Source organism: Drosophila pseudoobscura, chromosome 4 (assembly GCF_009870125.1).
Source record: "Drosophila pseudoobscura strain MV-25-SWS-2005 chromosome 4, UCI_Dpse_MV25, whole genome shotgun sequence".
In the NCBI taxonomy this organism is placed as follows: domain Eukaryota; kingdom Metazoa; phylum Arthropoda; class Insecta; order Diptera; family Drosophilidae; genus Drosophila; species Drosophila pseudoobscura.
Window position 1 is genome coordinate 28,073,317 of NC_046681.1, and position 20,611 is coordinate 28,093,927.

The 20,611-nt window shown below is 44.2% G+C and overlaps 2 protein-coding genes across 3 annotated transcripts in view; both read left to right on the forward strand.

Annotated features, from left to right (window-relative positions):
• haf (leucine-rich repeat and fibronectin type-III domain-containing protein hattifattener) overlaps positions 1–20,611 on the forward strand; it is a 62,629-nt gene that overhangs the window by 13,723 nt on the left and 28,295 nt on the right. The gene's annotated exons all lie outside the window — the stretch shown is intronic.
• LOC6903211 (actin, clone 302-like) lies at positions 9,888–11,323 on the forward strand. Its single transcript, XM_002132876.3, has one exon. It carries the CDS (start codon positions 10,069–10,071, stop codon positions 11,206–11,208), a length of 1,140 nt encoding a protein of 379 aa, XP_002132912.2. The 5' UTR covers positions 9,888–10,068; the 3' UTR covers positions 11,209–11,323.

Genomic DNA, 20,611 nt, shown 5'->3' on the forward strand with positions numbered 1-20,611 from the left:
AGCGAAACAGAATAAACAATGAGCCACAAACAGAGGCAAAAGCAATGAAATGGCATTAAAAGATAGAAAGGAAGAGTGTAATGTAGATACTCTTTGGGGGATGCTAAAGGATTGCATTAGATATCCAAAAGAATAGATATTTCTAGCATTAGTATCTGTAGATGAAAGCCATCACAGAGTTCAATGCTTTGCCTGGTGTCCAGACTCATTCGTGCAACGACTCTGCCACGACTCTGAGTGTTACGATATTCACCAGTGAAGAGATCTCCGTGAGTTCAGAAAAGTTTAGACGAGATGACCAGACCACGTACTTGTTTCCATTCAGGGGTCAAAGACTATCGTGATTTCATGGCAAAATATGAGTTCAGTGACAGATGAATGGTCATGGGTGTTGCATAGAAATGGAAATGGAAGCATCGAAACATGAAGAAAGTCTGACCAAGAGAGAGATAGAAAAAGAGAGAGTGATCGCTACAGAGCGATCTATAGAGTGAGACTGAGGTAGAAAGATCTATACTGCGATGGTAAAGATATCTGGAGGTGGTCATAGATACATAGATGGATATATAGATATATAGATGATCGTGCAGCCAGATAAAGACTTATTCTATATGGATATTGAAGACTATATAGGGATATAGATATACTATATAGATAGAGAGATTTCCTGCAAGACTGATCCCAACGAGATTTTTTTTAAGCAGCAAGAAATATTAGGCAATCCCTAAGCCTTAGGCTTATGGGAAAACTTGTTCCTTTGCTTATTTCCCTTTACTCAGACGATCCCCAAGAGGTTCTTAAGTCTTTTAACGTGTCTATGCATTCAAATCAAGCTCCTTAATGCCCTACTAATATTATTATATTAGAGGTTGAGGTTAGCAGTTGTGTATCAGCTATAGCCTATAGCTTCTGATACAGTCCAATAGATTGCAAGATTGTGTTTGTATCTCTATTATATAAAAACAGTTCGTTGTCCCAATATTTACCTGAAATCGGCGCCACCGAAGCGAAGACGTGAGACGATCGTAAGGGGCGTGTGAGCCAGGGGTTGGCCCAAGAGCAAAGCTACTGTGCCGTGGACCTTTTATAAGTATATTCCTCAATTTCCCCCATCATTTGTGTGGCCAAATCCGTAACAAAAGCCAGCAGCCTCTGCCCCCAAAAGATAGAGTATCGCCATTAGGCATCGCCTTGCATTTCGCTCTCGCTGTTTATTCTGGGCTTTCGACAAAGTAATCATTTGTTTATTTGTACTATTATTATGTTTATCTTTGGCCGTCTTGTTGCTATTTCTGTTTCTGTTTTGTGGCAATCGAAGCTCTGGTGAAAGTCTGCGAAATGATTTGTACACTCCCCTCCCCTCCCCTTGCCCCTCCTCCTCCTTTCCCTCTTGGGGCCGATCATATGCGTGCAACAATTTTATTTGTATTTTATTTCAATTTTTTTCTTGTTTATTTTCTGTATTTTGTGGTGCATTTTGTGGGAGGTGCAGGCACTCGATTGAGCCTTCTAGAGTGGAGTGAACTAGTTTCCATTTAATAGCTATAGCCCAAGAGGCAGGCAACGGCTACGGCAGCGGCAAAGAGAGCATGAAATGTGCAGCGAATTGTGGCAGCCACACAAAAAGATTTATTGAAGCCACTGCCGTTGGTGCAGCTATTAACAAAATTACTTAACAAGCGGCCGAAAAACAGAAAGAGAAGAGAATTCCGCCTACTTCTCCCTTGGACTAGGCCGCCGACGACCACAGCAGAAGGAGAGGTGGGTCTTTCGATGCTAATGATACCCTAGAACTACGGGGGAAAGGTGTTCCCATTAGGTTCCACTCGGCTCTGAAGCCAATCGAATGAAGGTGCAGCTTTAATCAGAGCGGGAACACCCTTCCTGAAGGGTATAGAAAACCAGCAACTGCCTGAGTTATTGCCAGTTGGCTGAGTTTTAGTTTGAGTTTTGGCCAAGTCCGCAGGGAAGTGGAGCCCAAAGCCGCAGGGGGGGACCAGCCCGGACCGGACCGGACCGGACCGACCTTGGAGCTGAGTCTGGAAGCTGGCGATATATTCTATTTAATTGCATTCGCGGTTCGGGTGCCAACCAAGCCGTGCAGAACAGCACAGAGCAGAGAATAGAACAGAGGATAGCAGCGGCGGCAGCAGAAAGGACACTAAGCCGTTGTCCTGCTTCCAGTGACGTGGCCAGCAGGCGGTGGGGGGGGGGATCAGTCGTGTGTGGATGCAACTCCAAGTGGAATGAATACCCTCTCGCGTGTGTGTGTGGAATGTTGAGCTCTGGATTACAACGACCATCAAAAGTGGGCAGAACTTGGGAGCTTTGATTTATGATTGCACAATAGTGGGGTGCGAGTACTATATGCCCTATGTGTATGTACATATATCCCTATATATTTCTACGGTTAGTTAAGCCCTGAATGCACCAAAAAAATCACAAAGATATGCCAGAGAACTTGTACAATAGAGAAGGCACACCATTGTGTTATTCAAGAGGTACTCAGGCGAGTATTCTGTGGTTTATTACCCGGTTTCCTTAGTCTAAACTCGTAAATTATATCGCTATTGATAAATATCAATAATAAATTGTATGGCTAATAAATTAGGTGTATTTATTAACACTTCAAGATAGGATAAACCCGATTTGATGGAAGATTTATCGACCATCAATGCATTTTTTGCTAATATGCAACGCCATTAAATCTGTCAAATAATCCTAAAAATGGAAACAATTTTGTTAACAAATTGTAGTTTCAGATAAGAAAATATCTAATACATTACAAGACATAAATTTGATTTTACGATCCAGCTTCGATCAGTTCGCTCCTTCTCTTCCTCTCCCTCTGCTCTCTTTTAATCTTTACAGTCCACCCTAGAAATATCCAGTCTTGGCTCTTGCCAGTTATAAATTTACACTAACGACGCCCCTGACACTGTGGGGAGTGCTTGTTTTTCGGTGGTACAGTCCCGCAGAGACAGTAGCAGTGACAGAAAGAGCAACAGCAGCAGCATCGAATGAACAGAGTATCAGAGGAGGAGCAGGGGAGCAGGGGAGGAGCTGGGGAGGGCTGCTACAGAAGCAATTGCGGTTGTCGGCTGCCTCCTGCCTGCTGCCTGCCAATCGGCAAAAGTTGACGACCGCAGCGCTACGCCGCCGCTATTGAAAAGCAATAAAAACAACATTTATAAAATAGCTGGAAATAGAAGCAACAGCGAGGGACAGCAGGCAGGCAGGAGGCATGCAACAGAGGGATACCAGGATTGAGGCATGCGGCAGGGTGGGACAGAGAGAGCGATACGTGGCTTGAAGGACACTGGCATCGATGCAATTTGTTATTTTGAATTTTTGCAATTTTAGAGCTGGAACTATTTTTGTGCACCAAAAAGCAATCGGAACAATGCACGGAGGGGCATGTGGCAGGCACTAGAGTGCTGCAGAGGCTGCAGAGGAAGAATGCAGAGCCGATGAGAGACAGGACAGTGCCTGCTGAAATATTGAGATTTCGTATTAGAGATGTGCGTGCAAAGGCACCCCTTTCCAGGGCCCGAAGCGGTACGATGGTTCCAGAGCCCATAATCATGCATGATTGATGGTGGATTGTATTACATTAAGATTTAGATTACAATCAATTAAAAATCGATAAAAATCGATTAAAATTAGTGCAATCCGTGCTGGTAAAACCCTGACATTTCACGCACTGAATGGACATTTGCAGCACTGGGCCTATGCCCATCCTCCTCCTCCCTCCTCTCCTCTCCAGACACTCTTTCGATTTCATCTCTGGATTTCAGCCTGTCTGTTATTTAATTAAATGTTGCGCGCATTCCTTTTTCGTTGCATTGAGAGCGAGATGGAGACAGCGACAGCGACAGAGAGAGGGAGAACTCGAACCGACAATTCGTGATATGTGAGGCCGCAGGAGGCGTGGCAGGAGGTCCATTTCCAATTGCCAATTGCCGTGGCCTGGCAGCTCTATTATTAGACCAATCAAGGATTCTTCTTACTTAATGATTGGTTCACTCCACTGGCGGCGGCCCATGCAGAAGTCATGCAATTCCCAAGTATTTTTAGAACACAGCGCGAGTCCCTTCGACTTTTGCTTACCTTTTTTGAGTGACTATCCTAGCCCCAAGGACACAGGCAGAGATATTTGCAAAAAATTCCCCAAGTCAAGGGCTAAATAAACTTTGTCGCCCCGGCAAAAGAGCAAAAGTGTTTGGCAATTGGGCGCGTACGAGAATCCCCTTTCAGGGCACCCACTTTTTCCCTTGACTTTCTCCTTTCTATTTCTCTTTGCCCAACCAATCGACCACCCACTCGGCTCTCGCCTCTCCTTTCGGGCTTTCTGCCTCTCCAAAAATGTCTATCAATTTGAGATGCTAGGTATCCTTGTGCATATCCTTTGGCCATAGCTCACTGTCGGCAGCTTGTCTGCATCTATCTCTCCCTCCGCCCCGCCTCTTGGTCTCCTCTGTTGTGCTTTCAGTGGAGAAAATTTATTGAATTTAATATGCATATTGCATGCAAAATTTATGCATTTCTTACCATCCTTTCGCCTCGTCCTTGGCTGTCATTAAGTGTTGTGCAACGTCACATTTTGGGGCTGGTTGTTGGCATTTCCTGTTCTTGTGTGGAAATGGATTTTCAATTTGATTTCTTGAATAACCCTGGACATTGCAAAATGTTTCTTTTGTGAGCATTTAAGCAATTTCCGCAGAAGGAATTTTGGTAAACCAAAACTAATTTGATCTTTTATTTCTGTCTTTCCAGGTATGTCAACAGCACCCAGGTAAACCCTCCAGAAAAGACTCCACACTCCACCGAGTGGCGGTCGACCCCAAACATTGACCCACTGCGCCGATCGCCGCATTGGATTTTTGGCTAATTACCTTTATGGCCGGGCCAAGTCTCGGCTTTGTGTCTGTTTTGGACAGCTCTCAAATGACCCATTAAGCGGGCGCCCATTAACTTCTAGCCCAATGACCCCCCGATAGTCGGCAGCCACAGAAAAAGACATAAACGAAGTGAAGCCAAAAAGAAACCAAATTAAAATTCGAAAAAGGAAATGGAAATGGAAATGAAACACTGGAATTGCTCATAAAACAAAATAAATAACCAATTAAGAGGGCCGTACCCCCACCCCCCTGCCGAAAATCCAGTGCGAATTTCATTAATTAGCCATAATGTTTTGGTGGATACATCGGTAGGGGGTGGGTGGAGGGATGGCCATCGGCTATTGGTATATCAGAAACACATGTCGCATGTCATGTGTGCCAAATGTGGCATGCAACATTTAACTGCAGAACAACAGCTAAACAGCCACCACAGAGGCAAAGGCAGGCAACAGCAAAACAGAGCCATAAACGCGGCTAATTGCCAGAGGAATGCCAGAAGGTCGAGTCGTGTCAATGTGTGGAGCCAATGGAATGGAATGGTGTGTCATCCGTCTGTGGGGATCCATTCGTACACTTGGAGAATGTTGGGTAGGATTCGGGACTACAAATAGGCGGCATCGACACCATTTATGGGTCCGATTTCGGCCTCCACAAAACAGTCTTTAGGCCCAACTTAGAGCCACTCGAACAGACTTAAAGTTAAACGTTGAAATGTCATTCATCCTTGGTGATCCTTTCGTTCACTTGGCGAATGTTAAAGAGACATATTTCGATCTACCAACGACACCATTTATGGTTCCGATTTCGACCTCCACTAAACACTCTTTAGGCCCCATTTAGAGCCGCTTGAACAGGCTTAAAGTAAACGTTTCGAAATGCTTTCGATTTTCCATGAACCATTTTTCCCCGAGTGTAGGGCGGGGAAGAGCGTGGCACATAAGTAATATGTGACACAGATTGGCTATTGGCTGGCAGATTGGACTCTCCGGCGCACGAAGCACGGCGCACAGCCCGTAAATTGGTGAAGAGCCCAGATTAACCGTTAATGGCCACGACTGGTGGAGGCTGGAGGCTGCAGACTGCTGTTGTTGCCACGCTTTTTGATTTTGGGGCATTTAGTTACGCTTCCCAACACCAAAAATACCGAAAGCACACACAACTGTTTGTCGGTCAGTGCTGGGAGCCATACGAGTATTCCCATACCCCGTTCCCCACTCCCCCCCCCCCCCCCTCTCCTTTAACTCGATTGACTCGTTTTTTTTTGTGTGCTTCTTTTTGGGTATTTTGTTTCCCACTTGTTTTCTTGGCCAGGCCAAGACATAATAATGATGTTTGATGATGCGGTAACTGAGATGCCGATGCCGTTTGCCGATGCCTTTTGCCGTTTGCCGTTCCACTGGCAATTTGCCGATGTTTATATGCCTATTTGAGGCCGTTTTTCAACTTGGCTTCATTCTCCGATTCCGATTGCGATTCCGATTCCAATTTCAATTGACTTGTACAGTTTGCTCTTGGAAATGCGAACCGAAATCCTGCTGCACACCATCGAAAACCCACCATGGCGAGGGGGGGGCCAAGATAAACATAGATACATGTTGTTGTCGATGGCGGTTGCTGTTGGGGGTTGGGGCTCGAGGATTCTGCAGCTGCATGGAGTGTATCTATGGGATCCCCGGAGGTGCCAACAGCCCCCGAAGTGTGTTCGGGGAATGGAATGCAATTCATGTTGCAGTCATTAAGTGGAATTGATATTTGAGTTCACGGGGAAAGAAACCTGGGAGATTTTTGTGGACAGGACTCGGGATGGGTATTAATATTTGGGTTTCTAAAATAAACATTTCATGGCAAGAAAATTTGTTTGGAAATGTTTAAATAAATCATTGGAAATTTGAAATTTAGAACTGAAAAAATGTCGAGAATCAGGTAAAACTTAAAAGAATTTCCGTTCACTAAAGGTTCCCAAGAAAAGAGGCATATCTTTAGTCATCTTTAGTATCAGCGATCCATGGATCCATGGACTCCAGCAAGAAAAACCTCTTACATCATCGTAGTTCTCCCACCAAAAATATTTTAAAACACAGAAAAAACAACACCATAAAACAAGGGTATAAAAAAGGGCTTAAAAAAAACGAAATACTAATGCGACAAGAGTTGCAACACAAGTAAATAAATAAATAACAATGCAGAAAAAAACAAGAAATACCAACAAATCAAGCTGAAGTCATGCGTATTAAATACCAACGAAAAACAACAAAAACAAAATCAAAATCCAATGCGCGGGGAACAGTAGAAAAAAATTCAAATCAACGCGCACGAAACCAAATTGCAGCCAATCATTTGGAAATACAACAAAAGTTGGAAAAAAGAGTCAAGATTTTTTGGTACGAAGAAGAAAATACTCTTTTATACGGGTTGTTTCTATATAAGGTATAGATGGAGAAGATTTAGAGGCTATATAGATCTTAAATTCTGTTCAAACTGTTTAAGATTGACTTTATTATTGTATGGTATGTTCCAAATTCTGGAGTTTATTCTATATTCTAGACGAATTTACAAAAACCAAAGTAGTTTTACTCACTAAGACTTCTCTAATTATTGTAGTAATTATTGTAGAAACATAGTGGTATGATTTGTATAGAATTTGGATGGAATTATTACTGCTTTTCAGTTCGATTTGTATCAGATTTTTGTAGGTAAGAAGAAATGTAAGAATAGAACTGAGTACATTTCAAAAAGATATCGCTATAGCTGGGTAGAAGTTTAACTAAGTGACAGAATAATATGTACATCCTAGGAGGAAGGCACATGCACATTCGCTTTCCTCGTGCGCTGATTTGAGTCAAATATTGCACGACCCATTTATATAATAGAGAGATAATCACAGCCATGATTTCTGCTCCGAATTTCCATTTGCTTGCTTGTCCTGTAATACCCTGTACCACCATAAGGGTATCGCAACACACACATCGGCAAACTTGTATCGGCAACAAAGTGTAGCTACATGTGTACGCAGTCACGATTAAGTGCTCGTGGATGTATGTGTTTATGTGTTTATGTTATTTAGGTCTGCGTAAACGGTTTCGGTTAGTGATTCATGTTGCTAAATACAGCTATATTAAAGCGGACATTTATCGGTATCCGATATCTTTCACTCGCCTCGCGAAAAAAGCCGAACAAAAAACAACAAAAAAGATTGTGCCACTTGTGTAATTATTCCATTTGACATGTGGAGAGTGCTGTCTGCAGGGGGTAGGGGGGGCAAGGGGGTTGGGGGTTGGGGCTGCGATTCGATTCGATTCGAGGGGAGTCTGGGGACACACTCTTTGATTTACAGCGATCAGCGAATGGAATCAGTGCAACTAACAGTGCAACCTGTTTCGGTGGAAGGGGCACACACACACACACACACACAAACACCGACACACAGGCACGCACACTGGAAAACCAGTCTCGAATGCAGCCTGAAAATTGGTCCGCAAATGCTTTTCCTCCTCCTGCATTCCCATCCGCCATGGCACTGACCACTGCATCGACATCGTCCACAGCATCCAGCGACCGAACGGGACACTTAACGTTTTGGCCATTGACAACGATTAAAAACAAGTTCTCTCTCTCCCCTCTCCTTCCCTGCGGCAAAAAGGGGAAGAGGAGCGAAACCGGGACCAGGGCACTTGTCCACCCAGCGTTGCGTCCCGCGCTCACTTGTTTGCTTAACCGTTGAACGGCCTCGCCTCGCCTCGCTTCGCCTCTGCTCTGCTGCCCCAGAATCTTCCTCTGTCATAGCCTCTCCCGCTCCCGCTGCCTCCCCCACCCATTGCTGCATTGCTGACCCACATACAAAAGACATTCAATCGACGACGAACTGTTTTCTTTTTTTCAATACCCTAAGCACAGACGGCATATCGACTTTTGAGCAGGTAGCGCAGGGCAATCAACTAGAGAGCAATCTTTGAACCCTCTTTGATCACAGTACATTCCTTTCAGCTTTAAGGCTCCATCTAAAGATTCATTCAATAATGATTTAACAGCAATATATCCTAGTTTATATCTAAACCTACTACCCTTCATATGTCAAGAAGGGCATACAATCGTCGGCGCCCTGACGTGGGCTTTGCTCAACTTTTTTCGATTCTCTTTTGCCTCCGCCCGCCTGAGCGGTCGCTTCGCTTTTATGGCCTTGAGTGGCCAGGGTATTATGATTCTGATAGAGAGCCGGCTCAAGTGTGCGACCAAGGAGTCTTCTTGTGGCGGATGCAGGGGATTCCACACTAGAAATTGCTAAACTGTGTGGCCAAAGAACTTAAAGTCGCCTCAAAAGAGTGGCCTGCCCCAGGCCATCGATCTACTGGAGCTAAAGGGTATCTCTGGGTCGTTGCTGCTTTGTTAATCCTTCGTTTCTTGTTATAAATAAACATGAAACGTCACTGCCTGGAGAAGGAGACAGGTAGAGTCCAGGTCGGGAACGTTTTCGGTGAGCGTATGAGTGTGCGAGTGTCTGCGATGATTTACAGTTGTGGCCTCATACACTGGCAGCGTGACAGACAGAGAGAGGGCGAGGCAGAGAGCGGCTTAGCTGAAGAGAGCAGCGGAACAGGAGAGCTGTCGTCTGTCTGGCTGTGCCAGCCATCCCCTTCTTCCCCCTCGCTGATTCTGTGCCCATTTGAACGTTGCCCACACATACGAGCACATTTTCACAGATGTGCACACATCTGAGGACTAGTTGGCTTGTTAGCCAGTGTACGGTACTTTGCTTTCATACAGGTGGATAGAGAGAGAGAGAGAGAGACAGACATGTCAAGGCGTGGAGAAATGTTTCAATTTCGAGAGAGAGGGGGGCGGGGGCAGGGGAGGGTGTGTGTAAGTGCTGGTTGCAATGTTTCAGCCAAGGGTTAAGGGATAGCCATAATTGAAGGTTCCCATAAATACGAGAATAAGTATGCTGTGTTTTTACAAGCCCAGAGAAGGTGGAACCCCGGAGAAAATTTGACCCAAGAGTAGGCCTTCCCTTCCCTTCAATCAGTAGCTGCCTCTTCAATTGTCACACAAAAGATAGTCCCAAAAAATATATTTTAAAAAAATTATTCAACTCTTCGAAAAAGAGCTATTTTGGATATACCGCAGGCCTGAATCCATTCAGATCGAGAATCGAGGATCGCGAATCGAGGCGATGGCTGCTCTGGTTATGGACATTGGCTCGGGGATTTGCAAAGTCGGTTTTGGTGGGGATGATGCTCCGACCGCCATCTTCCCATCGATTGTCGGCCGACCACGTCACGTGACTGCAATGTTGGGAATTGGGTCAAACCGTCCGTATGGAGCTGGCCGTGTCGAAGCCTATGTGGGCGATGAGGCGCAGAAGTCCCGCGGTGTGCTGGCCCTGAAGTATCCCATAGAGCGGGGCGCTGTCGTTGACTGGGATGACATGGAGAAGATCTGGCATTACGCCTTCCACAAAGTCATGGGGGTGGCGCCGGAGGAGCACCCCGTGCTGCTGGCAGAGCCACCGCTGAACGCCAAGGGCAGCCGCGAGACGGTGACCCAGATCATGTTCGAGAAGTTCGACACCCCGGCCATGTACCTGGCCGTCCAGGCGGTGCTCACCCTGTACGCCACTGGCCGCACCACCGGCATGGTGGTGGACTCCGGCGACGGGGTCACCCACAGCGTTCCCATCTTCGAGGGCTACGCCGTGACGCACGGCGTCTCGCACCTGGAGCTGGCAGGACGCGACCTCACCGACTACATGATGAGGATCCTGCACGAGAGTGGCAGCTCGTTCCAGACCACCGCCGAGCGGGAGATCGTCCGAGATCTCAAGGAACGGCACTGCTATGTCGCCCTGGACTTTGACCAGGAGATGCACAAGGCGTCGGTCGATTCGTCGCTGCAAAAGTCCTACCAGCTGCCCGACGGACAGACGGTTTCCGTCGCCAGCGAGCGTTTCCGATGCCCCGAGGCGCTGTTCCAGCCGGGGCTCCTGGGCGTGGAGTCCTGTGGCGTTCACGAGGCCACAAATAAGTCCATTCTGAAGTGTGAGGTCGACATTCGCAAGAATCTCTACAACAACATTGTGCTCTCCGGCGGCACCACCATGTTCGCGGGCCTGCCGGAGCGTCTGCAGAAGGAGCTGAACCTCCTGGCGCCTTCCACCACGAGAATCAAGATAGATGCCCCTTCAGATCGCAGCATCTCCGTGTGGCTCGGCGGCTCGATTCTCTCCTCGCTCTCGGTGTTCCAGCAGATGTGGGTCACCAAAGAGGACTACGATGAAGTGGGCCCCAGCATAGTGCACCGAAAGTGTTTCTAGGGAGAAGATTATCAAAAGCACTACATTTAGGGTTCCTCGTGTTAGCCATTACTTATTGTATTCCAAATTTATGTGGAATTTATTTGTTTTAAATATACTTTAGGAACTCTTAGAACTACAGTCAGGATAACTATATTTCGGTGCATTGATCCCCAATTGAAATTGCAATGAAAATGCCTACGATGCAGATTCCCAGAGGGCGCTAAAAAATATGGGAAAAAGTATTCATATTCAGGGCAATGCGTGTGGGGGGGCGCGGCCTAGTCGTCGAGTCTTTGACCCGATCTCGGGAGGCTCTAACAATCCTCGTCTCCTTCTGGGGGTGGGGGAGGGGTTGTGGGGCTGGCTGTCCAATCAAAAGCATCGTTTGTTTTGGACTCAGAGACGACTCTTCAACTAAGCGAGATGGTACAATGAACTCTTGCCGAGACTGTACAGAAGGCGGGGGCGGGAGCTGGGACTCGACTTTTGCAAGGCAAGCAGAAACATCAGAGAGGGGGCGGCAGGCGGGAGAAGGGGGACGGGGGACCAGGGCAAGGCTGACTCTGTTGCGTCGACTGCGGCTGTTTGCATTTAAATTTTTCACATTCAATTCATTTGAGGCGGCTCGACGGGGAACACACAAAAAAGAAAAAAAAGAAGGGAAAAAAGGGGAAAAATATGAAGAAGAAAACTGCAAACAAAGTTACAAAGGCAAAAGGGGTTATGAGAAGCGGGAAAGCGGCTAAATGCTGCAAAAATGAAGCTAATACTTATGTTGCAACTAGGGCTACTACCCCACCCTCCCTCTGTGGCACCCTCTGTGGCAGGCTTCATCTCGTGCACCTGCAATGACTTGCGGGCCTCTCCATCATCATCATCATCATCATTCTCGTAGTTTTTTCATTTTTCTGTTAGCCCAGAAGTTACCTTTTGTTACCGCCCACTCCAGAGCATTGTGTGGGCGTGGCAAACATATGTGGCATGTGCGGCAGGTGTGTGTGTGCTCGTGTTCCCATTTTATTCATTTCGCTAACTTGCTCTTTTATAGGAGTCTCGTCTCTGGCCGCCATGCAACATCTTTCTTTCCCTTGTGGCCGCTCGAAAGCCCTAAAGGTTCCATCATCAACCATTTTTGTTGGGGGAGGGGGAATGGAGCAGTTAAAGGTTAAAGTGTAGACGCAAATTAAGGAAGAGTTAAGGACTGTTAAGAGAGTTGTTGGGGCAAAAAGGTTCATTAGGAGCGATATTTTAAAGGATTATGAAAGAAAGTTGGAGAGCTTGATGAAAGTTAAATATCTCTTTGGACTGCACCCAGAGGAAATGGTAATGCTTGTAAAAAAAGAGTAGAAATGGGAATTAAAGCACTGGAAAGCATTTCACTTAAATTATATAAGAAGTCTCTGATATTTCTACAAGTTAGAATCCTTTAGAAGAGCCTAAGATTCAACACTCCACAGATCCAACGATCCCTAGAAATATGTCCACTTTCAATTCTGAATAAACCTTTGCTCATGAAAATTAAGATTCACAGGTAATTTGTTATGGGAGTCTACAAACTCCTAAGCTATATCTACTCCCAAATGAAGAGTTCTTGCATTCCCTATTTAAGGGTTTAAATTTGATCTGTTTCTCTGCAAATCTGTTTCCTCTCTTCTCTGCTTCCCCACACTCTCTTCGTAGACAATCAAATTAGTGAAATCATCTTGAAGAAATGTCTTTCCTTTCGACATTCGCAGATCTTTTCACTGATCTTTAAGTGCGTCTCATTAGTGGCACAACAGCGTTTACACTGAATAGATTTCATTTCATTTCGTTTCACTTCTCCGTAAACAAACATTTACCAGGCAAATCTTTAGCACCTTCAGAAAGATTTGCTTTTGACAGAATTTTGTGAAAGCCGCCGCCGACAACCCTTTTTTTTGGTGAATGGCCAACAGTTGGCCGCAAATAATTAGCACTTGAAGTGGTGGCAGCAGCAGCATCAGCGGCAGAAGAGCTCAATGGAATGCCAAGGAAATTAGCAAACGGCATTCCAAAGACTGGGCTCTACAGTGCGTGTCATGGCCATAAAGTTGCCATTAATCCGGGAGGGGCTTGTCCAAAGGTTAACCAAAGGAACCCTATATTTATGACGCTTAGTGTACCCCCCCGGCAGCCCCCTTTTCAAATGCCTTTCATTATTCTGGGCACGCATTCGCCCTGAGTTGTGGCAGAGTTTATCTGGTGCGACGCCGTGCGCTGGTCCCAGATAAGGACCCTCCACTAGTCCTTTCGCATATTTACTTTATTACAATGTGTGACCCCAAACAAGGACGCGCCGAGGACAATATTTGGGTTGAAAAGTGTGCCGCGCGCAAAGTTTTAGATGTGCTTAAAACTGCTTGAATATTCCTATAAATAAATGTGTGCCATAGGGTTTTCTCCTGGCCTTTATGGAATTTAAAATCTGGTACTGTACTCCTCCACCCAACGGAATATGCCCCTCCGCAGTTTGTTCGGCACATAAATAACGTATACGCCGCATAGGACAGCCTCCGCTCGTGCTCCTGCACTATCTCTCCCTGGCACACCCCACCCTGCCACATCCACTCTGTCCGCTCTTTTCGAAGCATATTCTTTGAGTCATTTATCATATTTCATGGCGTTGACACTTTCACTTGTTTCGGACAATAAACTGAACCAAAAAACAGAAACACGACAACAGACAATAAAGAAAAAAGACACAAAAAAAACAAAAGCTGAACCATTGACAAGTCAATTTTGTATGGTGCCCGAACCCCGCCCCGCTCCGCCCCGCACTGCCCCTAACTTCATGCTCGTTATGGCCCTGTCAAATTTATTAGTTTCGATATAATTTGACAACAAGAAAATTTGTACATTTACCTATTTTGTGGCCCTCAGCCATGGGTTCCATTTATCAACGTTTTTGACCTCTTGGTTTGAAGGGGGGAAGGGGGGGGGGGGCACCCTTTAAGAGGGTGCTATGATTTCGATGGGTCTTTTGGGGTATCCAGAGCATATCCCCATACATATTTTGAAGGAAGTTCTTCAGCGTTTTTCTGTTTATTAAAATCAAATGACTTTTAAAGAATACAAAATCCCACCAATCATTTGGGGTTTTTTTTAACAATATAATTTCTCCATAATCCTCGCAAATTACATTAAAAATCGTATCACTTTTTACTGTCTGCCACAAAAGTCATTGTGACAAGTGTATTTGCAGCTCCAACTCCTCCTCTTCTTGCATTTTGTGTTCATCTTTTAACTGTGGGGCTCTTAACAGGAATTTATGTTTATTGCACGGAGACCTTGGCCAGAAATTATCATAAATTGCACTGTCATTACACACCACCAACAACAGCAGCAACAGCAACAAAAGATACACAAAAAATAAAGCAAAAACGAGACAATAAATACTACAATATGAAAATACAGTTATTTATCATAATTGCGGCTTTGCGGAGCGGCACGGCGGCGTTCATTTCAGTTCATTTCGGTTCACTCTCGTTCGGCCGCCGTCGACGTCAGCGTCAGCGTCAACGTCAGTGAAATTTTGCTTTCATCTTCGCGCGGCAGAGGCGGCAAAAACAAAAGTAAAGCGTGTAGAAAGGGGCGGGCAAAGAAGAGAGAAAAAGCTCAAAGAGCAAAGCAAAAGTGAAGTGAAGTTGATTCGAGATGGACCGCCATTTCGTGCGTGATCGTGCATGTCTGATCGGAACTAAAGGATCAAATGAATCCTCTAAAAACAGAAGGATACTGTTAAAGGGATACATACATTATATGGGCTATGGTTGCACACTGCCCCATCAAGGGACTGGCTCTAGGGACAACGACCGACCGATGGGCGATGCTGCAAGACGCGCAAAGGTGAGAGATTGATGCCATTGAGTAATGATGATGATAGTACAGGGTTTCATGAACTATTCACAACCTTTTAGATCTATTGTACTCTTAAAACTTACATACATATTGTACATATGTCTCCCTAGAAGTCAGCTTTATCTAGATACTATTACTGCTATGTTAGGGTCTTTTAAGATGTGGATTCAATCCCAACTATTAAGATTATTCTCCAGAATGTAGCATCCCGTCAGTTCTGAGATTTTTCTCAACAGTATTTAGGGAAAATCCCTCTGAATCCTTCTGGGAGTACATACGTATTTCATAACTCCCATTTCGTGCCTTCCAAACGCTGCTTTCTCCCATCTCGAATGCCTTTTGTTGTCCATTTCCATTTGTCCAGTCTGCTCTGGTTTATGTTTATCTTATTTCATTGCCTTCATTCTTCTTGTTTATTTCTGTCTTTCTTTCTTGCATTGCTGTTACATTTTTGTAATGCTTTTTGATGTCTTCATTGTGTGCGATTATTTTTATTATTTCGCTGATGAACTTAATTAACATTTGGCACGACTTTCAATGTCAATGGCACTCGCAATAGCACTCTCAGCTGCAGTTGGAGTTACTCCGCAGCAAATGCCAGCAAATTAGTTAATTTCTTTGATCGCCCGATAAAGAAATATGTAGCTCTACGACTAATGATCAGATGGCACTGTGTTGGGCGGCAAATGATGAGAGAGCTGCACTTCTTCGCATGGAAGAAAGTGATTTGGGGCATGCAGATCCAAATTGACGCTAGTTTTTCATCTTTACGAGTGTCGTTTGTCTTCATTTGGGAGAGCAGGTGCAAATGATCAGGGATTAGTCGGCAGATGATGATATCTGGGGTGGAGGGCAGGCAGCGTTTATGGGGTTATAAGAAGTGTGAAAAGATCCATCGATTATAGGAAGGATATTATATCAGTGCCCCCTAGCAGAGCTCTATAATCTTCATTCCTCCATGCGATGTAGTAATCGATGTCTTGCGATATAAGATAGGTTCCGATAGTTCGAAAAGCCTGATTTTTATTGGTTCGTTTAGTAATTTGTGCTTTTTCCCATTTATCCATACATTTATTCGTCCTTTATGCCTTTTATATCCAATTTGTTCATTTGTTTCTTGTTAATCGATGTAATAATCGATTCTGTTCGACAACAGATTACAGATAACGTTCCAATTGCTAGAAAATTCTTAGTTTTATGAGTTCCCTTAGTAAGTTTTTCAATTTTCCCATACATTTACCAGTCTTTTATGCCTTTTCCATACCATGTTGTTAATTTGGTCTCCATTTGATGACACTTACATGGGTACACACTCTCGTGCCCATTACGCACTTCAAAATCAATTTAGCAGCACGCAGGCTTCAGGACAAGTAAATTCATGTACACACTCGCACACCCTCCAGAGCCCACACCCTCCACAGCCCACATCCTCCACATCACACATTCAACAAATGAAGCCGAACGCATTCCTAACTCTAAAATACTCGACCTGAGACATATACTTTACATTTAACAAGCACTCGAGTGGGCGGTGGGGGTGGGGCGTGGCGGGGCGGGGCTTACGAGCCAATGCACTTAAGTTTATTTGCTTGGGGACAGGAGGCCCAAGACAGGGAAAAGACAGACAGACTGGAAAAGGGGAATGGAACCCAGAGCGGGTTCCCGAAAATAGCAGTACAGCATCCAGTGGGCAACATCAATCTGCTTACCCATAAGCCGTGGCGGTATGCGCATTTGTTTACAACTCACTTGGCTGGTCACACTTGACCCATCATCGTCGTCATCGTCGTCTCAGGACCGGACTGCTTGCGCAACTCGATCCCAACGACACTTGAAAGACTCACGAGAGTCCGCTCGAGTTGGACGCCTGAGAGCTCCGTTCCCATCGAGTGGAAAGAAGAGCCACATAATTTATTTGATGGCATTTTTTTTTTAGTTTTTTGGTTGATTTGATGTTTCTATTGCCGTCTCCATCGATTAGATGTCATTGATGCTCTCTGATGCTCCATGCTGGCCTTGGCTCTGGTCTCTGGTCTCTCGTCTCTGAGGCAATCGATAAAGAATTTTGAAGTTTCAAGTCTCAAGCACTTCCTCGAATAATGTTGCGGTACAGTGCGTTACGAAAGAGTAGAATACATATAGGAAAATATACAGTACAGGCAAAACCCAGGGCCACGTCTTTGAGTACAAATTTTCTTGTATTTGTGGATCAAATGTTTCCACAGATCTTCTGTTTTCCATAAATTCTTGTGTTGAGTATTAAATGATATTTTCCCTTCAAATCTTTTATCCATCATTGAAGTTTAAGCAGTCATAAACTTGTGAAACGCACTGTTTTTTTCTGGGTATTTTGGCTCATTTATAAGTCTGCCCACATATTTTTGATTCGTCATGGCATTCGGCCAGCATCATACCATCGAATCATCATCGTTCGGCATCACAATGGGGAATACTTTCAATACTCGTGTATCTGTTGCTGTTTTTTTTTTGGCCCCTTGGCATTTGGTCAACTTTTTAATCTGTTTTTGCGGCTTAATTAAATGTGTGTGCGTGTGTATGATTTTTGCTAGTTTTTACGCTCCATTGTGGATGTGTTTTTCCATTAGCATATCTTTTTGTTTGCTTGCGACTTGGCCCTGCCCCTCCACCCACTCCTCGCAACGGCATTAAAAGTTTTTGTCGATTGCTCGACAAGTTTTTCCTCGAGTCACAGCACATGGGGAGTTCTACGACAAGTTCCGGTATTTCCGGGAAAACTTTGTCGTTTGAATCGCTTCTCTCTGGTGCATAAACAGGAAATCGAATGCCGAATTCCGAAATGTTGTTTCGGCTTCGAACATAACAATCTGTTATGATTATTTATCAATGCCTGATTTGTTCCGCAGCCAGAAAAACATTTGTATTGTGCTTTGTTCTTGGCTGAATCTCTGCTTATTTATAGACGGATGATTATGATTTTATTATGCTAAATTTGACATGAAACTGGTTAGCTGACGGAACTGGGGATATCGATGATTGGGGAGCGAGTGAGCGTCTTTTTATGGCCATCAGAAAAACATCTTTAATCTTTCAACGTGGTATCGTGGAAGAATGGATATCTTTAAGCTGGAACATGAAGCTTTTTTAGATCTACAGATGGATAGGATTGTATCTATGAGTGTCGCTGAAATGTGATTCACATTTAATTTGAATTTTATCATTGGAAAGGTTCATTAGCAGCCTTTCGATTCTCAACTTTTTGTTATTGCCACAATAAAAGAGAACTTTTACTTTTTTATATGATCTGTCCCATTGGGTTCCATTGTGAACTGGGTCAAAACGTTTGAAACTTGTTCGTTTTATTGGAACTTCTGCTCTAGGAACTAGTATTTTTGTTAACTTTCGTTTTTGGGTGTTTTATTTGTTGTTTATTTTGATTCTTTTGAGAACCCTAATCTAAAGATATTTGAAAATATTTGAAGACTTTTCTGAGTAATGTCAGAGACTAAACAATACCAAGATGTTGGTTGAGTGGGTCTCGACGATCTTGCGCTCTTTGGACCGCTGCCTACTCGAATCCGTCTTTACAGCTCCCAACAGTCGGTCCCAAAATCCTACAACGTAGGATATTTTGTTCTGAAAATTTGCAGCAACAAATACAGAGTCTATGTAATGAAAGGGCCATAAATTGTATGTGTATGTGGCTCTTAATTACCGATATCTGTTGAATCTCTTAACTATCATTTCGAACATGAGCCAGAGTTCCTTGACTCAACACTTTTGATTACTTAATTTATTGGAATATTTCTAAAAAATCTCTAAGCTAACCAGAACACCCTATCCGAATCATGTATCTCGTGTCACATGGTTCATATCAATATAAATCATCTTTGGCTGCCTGTCCATGGCGCTGACAACAAATCTCTTAATGTATACAAATCATATTTTCCAATTTCTGACCATTTCCATCCCCAGCCACAGCCATGAAGCCTACGCCTGTGCATCCTTCGCCCAAACCCAATCCCAATCCCAATTCACGTAGCAAATCACTTTACAACTGTCAGACAAACAATGCCAACAAACTGATGGCCAAGAGAGGATTGTTGGTAGTACAATGGACAGCGAGAGAGGGGGGGGGGGGTGTGCAGCTGAAAGATATCCTTCACCGAATCCTGTCCAGGCATTTGACTTTATCACGCAAATTGATTGCTTTGACCCGAAAACGATTGACGAAATTTGATTGATAACTTATTAAGTTTTCTCCATTGTCTTTCGCTCTCGCTCTCTCCCCCTCTGGCTGTGCGTGTGTGTGGGTGTGTGGGTGTATCTGTATCTGCAGTGGGTGTGTCTCCGCCCCTATCTGGTCTTTGATTTTGCATGCTGGCAGAACTTTTGTGCGCTGCTCCTTTGGCTCCGTTTTTTCTGTTTCTCGTCATGCATGAGTGAAAGCCTAATAAAGATAAATATGCAAGATGTCCAGAGACGGAAAAGGACTTTGGATACTCCTTGGAGCTGAACAAAAAACCACACATCCTGCGCCTCCTCAAAAAGCAACAAAAGACAAAAGATTTAAATCCGCGAATATATCACTCTGTTCCTCGTATTCAAATTCAAGTTTCATCTCAAAAAAAAAAACGGAAAAAGTAGGAAGAAAATTCCAAGAACAAGATGCCCAAAGGCCAAGATGGAGACACGACCCCCGAGAGCAAAGAAATTATTGGACGGTCTTGAACACCCAAGAAAAAAAAAACACAGAAAAAGAGACAACGCTAAAAAATGCTAATACAAAACAAGCAGATTTTGCGGTTTATGCAAATGGCCAAAACAGACCCCTAACAAGTCTTATTCACAACCGAAAAAACACAACAAACAGCAGCAAGAGCAGCTCCAAAATGTTGTATATGTTTGTGTTAAAAATATAAAAATAAATAAAGATTTAATGTTCGGTAGAGGCCGGCCACTGCAGGGCGACCAAAAGTGAATTACAAAATATTCGTTCATACCCAAAAAGAGCAAATTTTATAAGAAAACAAGGTTGTGGCTGGGACTTGGATTATAGGGGACTGAAATATGGATGCTCTTAAAAGTTTAAAAGAAAAAATATAAAACTAATAGGTTTTCCAATGGATTTTTCAAGTTCTCTATATTAAGAATTTTATTTTGCATATAAATGATTCCGTAAAAGCATAGGTTTGCAGATCTATAGATTGTATGACGATTACCAAGGAGCATTGCATCTTCATTGATTTTAAAAACCTCTTAGATGTTACCTTTACAATGCACAGAAATTATGACCGATGTCTCCTCCCTTGGATACGAATTCGCCTCCTTTGTAGCATCCTTGTTAAGTGTACCCCTACAATCAGTAAGGAAATCGTAGGCCTGTAGAAAGACTCTCATATAGGTACCAAAAGAACCCGATGCCTCCTACGCAATCGCTTTGCTCAGGCGCCACCCCCGGCTCACTCGCTTACTCGCTCACTCGCGCCGATATGAGTAAAATATCAAACGGCGATAGAGAGAGATAGAGAGATGATCCATAAATGGGCAGCAATTTGTTCAA